Source organism: Pristis pectinata, chromosome 4 (assembly GCF_009764475.1).
Source record: "Pristis pectinata isolate sPriPec2 chromosome 4, sPriPec2.1.pri, whole genome shotgun sequence".
NCBI lineage: Eukaryota > Metazoa > Chordata > Chondrichthyes > Rhinopristiformes > Pristidae > Pristis > Pristis pectinata.
In genome coordinates this window covers 91,376,516-91,388,667 of record NC_067408.1, presented here as the reverse complement: position 1 = coordinate 91,388,667, position 12,152 = coordinate 91,376,516, and the positions used below count along the sequence as shown (strand labels likewise).

General features: G+C 38.8%; 1 protein-coding gene across 1 annotated transcript in view; it reads right to left on the bottom strand.

Annotated features, from left to right (window-relative positions):
• man1a2 (mannosidase, alpha, class 1A, member 2) overlaps nt 1-11,346 on the bottom strand; it is a 96,611-nt gene extending 85,265 nt beyond the window's left edge. Inside the window, 1 exon segment of the mRNA XM_052014404.1 lies at nt 10,060-11,346. Within this exon segment, the coding sequence (XP_051870364.1) occupies nt 10,060-10,400 (341 nt within the window). The 5' untranslated portion in view covers nt 10,401-11,346.
• Between the last annotated feature and the right edge of the window lie 806 nt (nt 11,347-12,152).

Below are 12,152 nucleotides of genomic sequence, written 5' to 3'. Positions count from 1 at the left end.
CAAATTCTTCTTTTTAAACCAAAATGTAAGCACAGAATTGGTAATTCATTCACATCTTTCATCTCAGCAATGTTTAAAAAAAAGCACAAAACCAATGGCACAGAATCAGAGGCCACTGGCTCCTGTTGCTACTGAAGAATAAATCATATTGTAATTTGAAGCAACTGCACATGCACAGTTAAATGCAGAAATGAGCAAGCTGCTGCCAGGCAATGCAAATTGCTTTTCTAATTTTTACAACATCACATACTTTTGTAAGTCAGTTGTTATTTGTCTATTGGTAGGATGATTAGAAGTTTATTGGAAAATTTAAGAGTATATAATGTAACTGTAGTGAATAACATAAATTGCTACTCTATGGTTAGCACTGCAAATATAAAGCTTTAACATGTAAAATTTAACATAATAATAGTGAAGGTTTCAATTCTTTCATTTCAATTCCCGCTTCAACAATGCAAAAGCAAGTCAAACAGTGAAAGATTTAAAAATACAAAGCTCTCTTCCATCACATTTTCTACCTTCCAAATTTTAGAAATGGAGTATCTATCTGCCAAAGGTAAGGACATTTAATTTCATGCCCTGATTCTTAACAATTATATTGATCATATTCCTCTTACCCCCACCCCCACCCTACACAAAGGGTGCAACAGATAATTGCATGCACATTAAGTAATTAGACTTGAACCCACACAAATGTACATTAATGGGCTGAAACATACTTGTCTTTGGCCACTGGTTCCACGGAAAACTATCAGCAATATCCTCCTTGAGATATTCATGAATAGGCATTGCAACGTAGAAGTCAGAATCCAAGCTTGATTAAAAACGGGAAATACGGCTGTGTTTATTTTTATTTTACTTTCATTTCCACTAGTACATGCTCTTTCTCAATAATTTTTAGAAATAATAATAAATTTACTCGTTTATTTGAAACATTTAAAAACAGTTCAAAGGCTTTTGATGAGAGGTCAAAAGACTTAAAGAATTCAAAGAACAGGGCCTCAAGATCTGCCACCCAACCCTAATTTCAACCAGTGACTTCCATTTTACAGGACAATTAGAGCAATGAGCACTTGAACTTTACTTGGTGTCATAGGAATTTATATCAAGTAAATTATCAAGTATCAATTCCTATGATATCAAGTAAAGTTCAGAAACAGAATTAAAAATCTGAAACATAAATGTCAAATGCTAACTATATTTGTATATAATCTACCTTTGCTTCAATGAACACAAAAAGGTTGTACTCGGAAAAGCAATGAGAAAGGCAAGGATTTGGATATTTAATGTTGTGTTAGTAAGTTTTCAAACATGATAAAGATACATACCATCAGCATTTTATTTAATACCATGGACAATAGTTTTTCAAAATTTTCTTACCTCAGACAACTGGGATTACTGTCCCACACAGTTCCCAATCTCTAGAATTGCAAAAGATAACTTCAAAACTGTATTTTTAAAAGGTAGAATCTCTCTATTACAGTGGTTCAAAGATTAAATAATTTAATATTTAAAATATAATTTATTTGAACTTCAGAAAGGGCTTCTTTGCATCCCTATTAGTAATAGGCAAAACAACAAATGCTTAGATACAAAATTGAAGTCAGGAATGTATATTCATAATTGGAATCATAACAATTATTTGATATGCAATGGACTTTTATGAAGAATAATTTCAACCTGAGAAAATGGAAGCATTTTTTTTGGGAGAAACTTCAAATCCATTATTGTGGTCCGACCAGAATCCAAAATGTTCAGGTTAAAGAGCATTGTCTTTTAACTGTTTACAGCCTTTCCAAGACTAGCTTAATTTTTATTTTCCGTAACTCTTCACCATATTGTTAAATGTGTTTATCAAATCCATGTGGGGAAAAATGAAAGCAGCCTTTAAAAACATGACAACATTAATACTACACTGCAGCATTATTAGATTTTGGATTTTCAGCATAGAATTTGCACCAAATCAAACATGGAATTTGCATAACTCTCTTGTGGCTTTATTACTTATGAATGCTTCAATGTTTCTTATTTATGGAATTAAGTCCATATTCCAACTTTCAAGGATCCTGTTCAGCCCATATGTTTGTTGATCCAGAACTTTGCATTGATTTACAGTATTAAATAAAACAAAAACTGATTGGACGTTCCTAAAAGAAAATTCAGGAGTTTGGCAAAGGCAGTGAATGTCAAGTTCTTCTCACAATAACAAACAGCCAAAGGATAAATCAAAGAAGTACATTTAAGCTCAGGTCACAGAAGTTAAATATGTTACTAAATTTTTGGAGGAGAATGCAGTATGCACGTGCAAAGCCTCCAGGCTTTAAAGTACATTTTAAATAACCTTCATAAAGTGTTGATTAGAACCCAACTGAATAAAAATAAAATGAAGAAAATTAGTTTCATTTAAAGCAAACACTCAACACTGAAAAAAGATCAAGACAGACCCAATATTTGTTGGAATGAATGGGAGTGATTGTGGGAAGGAATTAAGAAATCTGTAATTTCAGGTAAATTGAACAAATTTAGGACATCATTGAATATAGGGCACTAAATGAAGAATAGAATCAGAGTCAAATAACACAGACACAGACCCTTCAGCCCACCACACTCATGCTGACAGTCAAGTACCTATCCATATTAATCCCATTTACCAGCACTCGGTCTGCAGCCTTGCATGCATTGACAATTTAAATGCTCTTCTAGATACTTATGTACCGAGAGTTCCTGCCACCACCACCCACTTAGATAGTACATTCCAGATTCCATGCCCTCGGTGGAAAAGTTCTTCTTCAGATCCCCTCTCAATCCCCTAACCCTAAATCTTTTGTTTTTAAAAAAGGTTTTTATTTACTATCTACCCTATCAATGCCCTTCATAATCTTATAAACTTCTTTCAGATCACCCCTCAGGATAACAAACCCAATCTAACAAGTCTCACCTCATAACTGAAATGCTCTATCCAAGGTAACACACTAGCAGATCTCATCTGCATCCCCTCCACTGCAATCACATCCTTCCTTTAGTGTGGTGACCAGAACGGAACACAAACTAACCAGTATTTTATATTGCTGTACCATAACCTTCCTGTTCTTTTTTTTTTGCCCAGCTCATAAAGGCAAGTATCTTGTTTGACTTCACCACCTTATCTCCCTCTGCCGCAAGCTTCAGGGAATCACTGGAGTCGTACATGGAGTTCCCCTCTTCCTCAGTACTCCCTAGGGCCCTGCCATTCACAGAGTATGTCCTACTGTTATTAATCTTCCCAAAGTGTATCACCTTCCACTTATCAGGATTAAATTCTATCTCTCACTGCTCTGCCCATCTTACCAACAGATCAATACCATTCTGCAGCTAACAACTAACCTCCTTATTATCAACAACACTACCAATTTTTGTGTCATCTACAAATTTACTAATCATGCCTCCTATAACCATATCCAAATTGTTTATGTGCATAACAAACAGCAAGGGTCCCAGCACTAAAAAAGAGATAGAAATTGGTTCTCAAGTGAGGCGAGATGCATTTCTCATCTTCTAAAGAAAACGTTGTTGTGTATCCAGCTCAAAAGCATATTTTATGCTTGGGTAAACATCAATGGAATACAACCCTTTAACAACTGATCTATTAAGAACTTGATTGCCTTTTTTAAAAACTAAACTCTTACTCTTTATTAAATAAAAAAAACATCTCCTACTGAATATTGTGAAAATTTATTGCATTTTTGTAGGCTACCAAACAGAACATATCCTTCATACAAAATGTGTTATTCCAAGTAAATACAGGTGAAGCAAGCAAGACTTGGTCAAGGATCTAATTAAAGAAATGTACAGCACAGAAATGGGCCCTTTGGGCTCACCTCGTCAATGCCAACCATGATGCCTATCTATGCTAACTTCATCTGCCCGGAATAGGCCATATCCCTCTATGTTCATCTTTTGCAAGTACCTGTCCAAACACAATTACAACACTTAAAAGGCATCTGCCCCCACCACCATCTCTAATCCTTTACATAGTTATAACTGAGTCACTTTAACAGAAACAGTTGAACATCAGAAATCATAATATGGATTATAAGATGTTAATTATGATGGGTACAAATCAACTTGTGTTAAATTTGTTGACAACACAAATTATTCTGCACAGCAGGCTCTTAACAACATTGGCTGGCTTCCTATTCTCCAGATTTTCACTTTAAATTAAATCACAGCCTCGTTCAATCCTATACAAACTGACCTTCCCTAACTCCCATGGCCTATGCTAATAAGAATCCTGATGCAGGGTCTCAAACCAAAATATCATCTATCCCTTTGACAGTCCATAGATGCTGCCTGACCCCGAGTTCTTAAAGCAGCTTGTTCTTCGCTCCAGATTCCAGCATCTGCAGCCGTGTCTCTGCGCTAATACTTTCCTCTTTAAAAGCAGTTAGTTAAATAGCTCTTTTACTCTTTCAATATATTTTAATGACATGGGAGCAAGGAAACAAATGTACTTTAATCAAATTTGGAGATGATACGAAAGCAGGGGGTAGGCAAGCTGTCAGAAGGATACAAACAATTTACAGTGAGGTAAAGTGAGCAGGCAAAAAGTGGGCAAATATAATGTGAGAAAGTGAGTGGCCATTCACTTTGCAATGAAATGATAAAATAGATTTAAATGAAGACTGAAGAAAGCTGCAGCACAAAGGGATTTTTACATGAAACAAAAGGCTAGCATTCAAGTGCAGCAGCTAATCAGGAAAGCTAATGAAATTCTGACTTTGCAGTACAGAAATAGAAGAGTCTTCCTACAATTGCGCAAAGCACTAGAGAGGCCGCATCTAAAGTTTTGGTCCCCTTATTTGAGGAAATGTCACTGAAGACATTTCAGATAAGGATCACAAGGTTGTCCCGATGTATGGAGGGATTGTCCAATGAGGAAAAGGTGACAGTTTAAGTCCATACTCTAGAGTTTAGTAAAATGAGAATTAATAAGATTCATAGGGGCCCTAGCAGAGTAAATGCTGGGAAAATCTTTCCCCTCATGGGAGAGTGTAGGTTCAAAGAGTATAGCCACAGAATAAGGGAAGACCCAATTACGATCAAGAGAGGAAGAATTTCTTCTCTCAAGTGGTTAACAGCCTTTGGACTTCCTTGCACCAGAAAGGTATGGTGGCATAATCCTTGAATATATTGAAAGCTGAGAAAGATAGATTTTTTTAAAAAATCAGTAAGGGAATCAACAGCATTATGTGAGTAGCTTTGCAGAACGATTATAACAGTTCAAGCAGGCAGCTAACAATCACCCTCACACAAGTAGTTACAGATGGTCAAAAAAAATGCTGGCCTTGTCAGTGATCCCCATGTCCTGAGAAAATGAATCTTAAAAAATGACATTTTCAAGATAAATAAAGACAGAACAGGAAAACAAATGAGTCAACAAAAATAGCAGCAATTCTATCCACTTCTTTCAAATGTCTTTTCTTTTGCTCCATCCATCTTTTTCTTAAAATACAATACTTGTTCAAATTGAAGGTGTAAAAGGGCTATCTCCTGTTTCTCAAAGTGATACAGTTAATTAAAAGAAGATGCAATAATTTGCATCAACCTATCTGCACACTTAAATTCATTGAGAAGATTTTAAACAACTGCAGAGGGTCGGTCTATGCTACTTCCCCCACATTTTAGGTTTGGAATTGACACAAGGTCTACAGGTTTCAAATTAGATGATAGATAAAATACAAGCTAGAATGTAGGAGTGCATGCCGAATGCAGTGAAGTGTTAAGCGGAAAATACCAGAAGTGTTACGCCTGAAGAGCAAGGTTGCACTAGTGTGGAGGAAGAACAAGTTTGAGATATTGACGTTGAAAACTTAGCTCCATACCTTGCAGGCTCCCTTTGAAATTACCAGCATTCAGCCTATCAAACTGAAATCCCAAACTTAACCACACATGTTGAGAATCCAGGCATTACTGATATTGGAAGCATGAAATTATCTACTTTGGCATGAAGAATGGAAAAATCAGAACATTATTAAAAAACTGACAGCCAATGAAAGGTTGGTATTCAAAGCTTTAAATTACATAGTTAATATGCAGGTAGACAGCAAGCAATAAGAAAGGCAAATAGTCCAAAAGTTTCCATTGCAAAGGAATTGCAGAGCAAGGAAAAACTGCTTCAATTATGTTGGGCTCTACATATCTGTAGATACCTGTATCTGGAGTACTATGTGCAATTTTGCTCACTTTATCAAATGAAGGATATAGTTGTCTTGAGAGATTCCAAGAAAATTTGACTGGATAGATTTAGTACGAGGATAGGTAAAGTAGAACGAGTCTATATTTGAATGAGAACAAAAGGTAACACGAATGAAACATATAATTGTTAGAGAACTTGATAGAGAAGAAGCTGTTTTCCCTGGCTGGAAAGTCATGAACTAGTGGACTTAGGAAGAAAGAATCAGGAGAAATATTTTCAGGAAGTTGCCATCCTTTGGAATTCTCTGCCCAAGGCTGAGAACGCACAGTTACTAAGTACATTCAAGACCACGATCAATACATTTCTGACAGTAAAGGAATCAAGGGATTCGGGATTGGAAAAAAGAAATTAATGTAAAAGTGCAGGTAGGATCTTACTGAATGGCAAGAGTAAATTCAAGATGTCAATTGTTATTTTCTTATGACACAGGAGACCAATCAGCCTAGAGTCTATACTAGGTCTCAGAACAATCCCATTAGTCACATTTCATTACTTATTTTCCTGCAACCTATTTTCTCTAACACGCGCATTAACACCTCCCTTTTATGCTCCCACCACTCACCTACAGTCAGAGAAATTTACAGTAGCCAATTAACCCACATAACAGCCCATATTTGGAATGTGGGAGGAAACAGGAGTTCCCAGGCGAAGCCCTTTCAGTCACAGGGAGAATGTGCATACTCTGCTCAGACATCACTGGAAGTCAGAATCAAACCTGGCTGCTGGAGCTGCTGCACCATTGCACCACCCCTGCTTTACAGTGCCCTATTTCTTACACCTCCATATCAAAATAGAATAGGGACTCTGGATCATATACACTGAATACAAAATTAATAAAGGAAATTATTACATTTAACAGACCAGAGAAGTGCAGGAGGGCAGCACAGAAAACCAGCACAGAAAGTTAGAGCTTTAAAAAATACATAATGGACAATCCTAGACGTATATATCGTGAATGACAGCTAATAATTGGCTTTGCCCAACCCATTAGTTGAACTCACGCCTTTCCATTACAAAATAGTGTGTCAAGGAAAAGGACAAAAGTTAAGCACATAAACTGAATGAACTCCAGCACAATACCAATAAAATGCTAAATTGTCAGATTATTTTAATCAGCATTTTTTAAAAAGCTGAAATAAAACCAAGTTTTCTGATGCAAGTCCTTTCTGGTGTCTTGGCCCACATTTAACAACCAACGTCATTAAAGCATGCTAATCGGTATCCATTTTATTGCTTAAAACACGAAAAATAATTTTGTAATTCTCTGTATAAAAATATTAAAACCAAAGTAGCTGTGAAAAACTTTGGGAAAGCCAGTCATGAAAAACAAAATATAAATACTTAACAAGTCACAAGGAAGAAATTAAAGCATCCAAATTTTTATTACTGAAACAGAAGTTAAAATTAGATCCAATAGGTATCTTCTAGATTGTGAAAGGTTTTAAGGACAGAAAACCTATATAAGATTTTTGTCTCCAATAAGTAAATTAGCAGCAGGGAATGTATATATAATATATACATATATTGCAAGAATAAACACAATTGATAGTAGTATAAATTATGGAATGCTTAACTGAAAATAGCTAGTGAGGCAGACAATAGCATTTCAAACAAAACTTACATTAGAAAAGCAAAATTGAAATGGAAAATGAAGAACTGGGGCTGTCATAAATGGTTCAAATTGTAGTACTAACACCAACTCTGAGGCAAATGACATGCTTTTGGAGAATTATTTTATACACCTTCTATAAATGATGGATCATTAAAGCAACTATTAATAGAACAGATTCACAATTTTTTTTGCCATTAATAAGATGGAAAGCCAATGCTTGCATACAGTTATAACTGAGTTGGAAGAATAACGCTGCATATTGGAACAATGAGGAAAAAGTGACGTGCATTAGGAAGGCAGATTAGTTTTCACATTCCGCTTTATTCCCTACACGTTTCAGAAGGACTAAGACAGCAGGTGTCCTTCCACAGGAAGAGAACAAAAAAGTCAAACATGAAAGCCCTCACTTAACCATCTTCACAAAATCTTGTCTCATGCATGCAACCATACCTCTTCCCCCAAACCCTCAAGCACAACGCAGATACAGAAAATTAATGACTTTCATTTACAGTAGCTCAGAATGGCCAACAAAAAAAAAGGCAGGTAGCAAATTAAATAGTTCATTAAGTATATTTTTCAATAACAATGTATGAATAATTTAAAATGGGTATTCAAAAGATCAATTCTGGAGGAGGCCATGAAATAGCAATATCTTAAAACAAATCAAAGAAAGAAAGAAAACGGAAGCAAAATAAAAACAAACGATAACATGATCAGATTTTCTGGTAAATTGTACTTTCCAAATAAATTATCCTAATTATTAAAACTATAAAATAAATCCATGAAATGCAGTATCAATCAGCCAGTGTCAACCATAATAATACTTAACATGTTGGTAAACCATCTTTAGATGAAGATTAAGAAAGGCATTTAGGATCAGGACACATTTTACAAAGCATTTTTAGACTACAACAGTATTAATTTAAGACTGCCAAACAAAATTTGTTGCAAATCAGAATGTGATTCCCATTCTTAAAACTGACACTTGCCAAGCATTAAATACCACAAAAGTCAAATTCCACAAATTTCTTTATCCAAGCATAAATCCGAGGTCATACCATCAGCAAACAGCAAAATATTTAAAGCACACAATAAATGGGATCTCAAGACAACTGAGAAAAGAATTACTCTACAAACAGACTTTCTGAACTTCAATACATCTTGATTTTATAGTCACTTGTGTGGAAAAATAACCAACACACACTTTTGGCTTTTCTCCAGAAAGGGAGTCAGCAACTTTTAGTGTAGGTAACCAGGTACAACGGGTACCAATCTGAATAATTTGACCTTTCCCAAGTAATAAAAAAAAGCTGTCTAGTTCTGTTTATTTGTGATAGAAGGTACAGCAAAAGAAATAACCATCCAACCGTGTATCAACGTGCTTGCACTACACCAGCTTTTTTTCTCCAATTTATTTCAACACCCCCAACAGCGCATCTTCCAATCCTTTTTCCCCTGCTGTACCTTTTTAGCATGAAATTGTCAACAATACCATGCAGCAAGTGCCAATGAGGCACATTCTGACATAATTTTGAAATCCTCAGTTTACATTTTAAACATGTAGTACCGAAATATCTTGAAGATGGCAATCACAAACGAATCAACAGACCAAGAACTGGGAAGTGTGATCAACTTGAAGTATTATTTTGGGCAGGTATCGAGACAATGGGGCGAATTAACTCCTCCTGTGCCAATGACTAATAAGGGGAAAAATAAAGATTACAGTTTTACTTTAACGATTTGCATTCCAGATCGAGCACATACGAGATCATGGCCTGAAACTCTCACCTCTGTCGACGTGCATGCAAACTAGGTCATTCGTCGATCAATCAGGTCACCCTTGACATTTATTCCAATAGTGACAGTTTGAACAACACGTGAAGGGTGTGAGTGCGTGTGACTGAGTGGTTGTGCAAAGCTCAGTCCTGCATTAATTAACTCGCTCAATAACAAGTTAAATACGCGTCTTCTACTTAGAATCACTTCAACTTTTCACCAAAGAGATTAAATCCTCGTATTTCCGTCCCTTCCCGTTTCAAACCTGCCGTCCGCTCTTAATGTGGACCCCCATGTAAAATGAATAGAACAGTCCTGACACTGGTTTGCAAATGTGATAACCCCTTTGTTCAGCCGAAATCCAATTAAAGACAGAAGTGCAGCCGGAGGAGTCCCACTACCCCTCAGGCCCGGCCTCTTGCGCCAGCCCCAGTACCTGTGTCGGTGCCGATGCTCCTCCCCGCCTCCATGCACCATAACTCCGCCGCCGCCTTGTGGTCCGGCGCTGCCGTCCCGTCCCGCCGACCTGCCCTGCTCGATGTGCGGGATGAGCACGTCCTGCAGCCCCAGATCGAAGCGCCTGTGCTTGGAGGAGTCGGGAAGGAAGAAGATGGCCCCGAAGCACAGGGTGATGAAGGCGCTGAGGATGAGCAGGAGGATGAATTTCTCCGATAGCCGCAGGGTGGCTCTGTGATGCGGGTAAAAGGAGACGGACGAGCCGGGGCTCAGAGCCGCCAGCCGGCGACTCGACAGCGGCAACAGCGCCGGGCTCGACATCCCGCTCCAACCGCCGGGCGATGGGAGGCCTGATGTCAGCCGAGGAAATCAGTCTCTCTCAGTACTTCACATCCGCCGAATGCACAACTCCCGCCGCCCACGTAGCTCAACAACGCTGGGACCACCTCAGGATCGCCGCCGGGCGACCAACACCGAGCCGGCGGCCCACAACCCGCCGACCGTCCGCGCTCATGGAGGTAGCTCAGGTACGATCGCACTGCGCCTGCGCTGCTCGGCGCAGCGGCAGTGAGGGGTGGGGCCTGTGATTCTGGCCCGCCCCCTCCTCCCTCGCCATCCAACCCGCTCCGCGCTTCTGCGCATGCCCGCCGCCCCCTCGGCATCCAGGTCCGCGGGTGCGCTCGGCTTTGTTGGAAACTCTCCCAGGCTGAAGCGGTGGTGCTCCAGGATCACAGTCAGACGGAATAGCCTTTCGCTGCGGATCAGGTTGCAGACTGCCAGTTGTGGCACAGCAGAAACTCTTCAGAGAAGACATAACAAATGTATTTGAATGGTGAATAAAAGGCAAGGAAACGCCATAGACATAAGTTGAACCGGTGCTGCTGGAAACTAGAACCTAAAGCAGAAAACACCGGGAAACACTCGCAGGAGACGCATCATGGCTGAAGAGATGACTGCAATGTGGTCCCCACCGAAGATTCCTCACAAATGTTACTTCTTGTCTCCATAGATACTGTCTGAACTGCCGAGAGTTTTCGAGAACCCAACAAAGCCAATAGTTCTTCTAAAGAACATAGATCCCTCGGGCTCCATCTATCCTGTAACACATTATGATTATATTCATTTTTCATGTAACGTCCAATATTGTGGATTGATAAGTAAATGAAAAAGATGCATTTTGTGGGCTGGTAACCACAAATTACGCGTTACGTAAATTATGTATATGATAATGTGGGTACGTTGTGTACAGTAAATGAATAGAAGTTCCTACATGTCTAACTTGACAGAAATGTTTGATAAAGTAACAGGGAGGTTCAATAAAGAAAATACGATTGCGTGTACGATTGATGTATGAATTTTGAAAGTGCCACATAGAATTGATGACAACGGTAGAGGCAAGAGACTGCAGACGCTGGAAGCTGGAGCCACACACACGTACTGCTGCTGTTCTCCCCACTCATGCAGAACTTGACAATTTCATTTCTTTCGCTGTCCTCACTTTCACGTGGTCAATTCTGATTCTTGCCTTCTCTTTCTATATTTCTCTGTCTCCAACTCAAGGCATAGGTTAACGACTAATATCCATTACAAGACCACTGATATCCACAACTATTTTAATTGTGCTTCCTCCTACCCTTCTTCCTGTGGGAACTCCATTCCTCTCATATTCCTATGTCCATTGTATCTGGTCTAATGATGAGACTTTCCCTGGAGGTGCAAATGAAATCTTTTTTTCCCTTAACCCTGATCCCCCCTCCACCATACCTGACAGAACAACGTTCTCATCTATTTCCTGCACCGCTGTTCTCACCTCCTCTCCTCCACACCAGAGCAAGAAAAGGCTGGCCATGTCCTGCCTTCTACCCCACCAGCCCCAACATTTAATTGCAATTTCCACCACCTTCAGCAGTATTCCACCACCAGCCACATATGCTGCTCCTCTCCCCTTTCAGCAATCCAACGAGACTGTAACCTTTGTCCTGGTTTGCTTTTCCATCATCACCAACCACTTCTCATGGCACTTTCCCATCAAACCATAGATTTATCACGTGTCCTTTTACCTCTTCCCTTCAT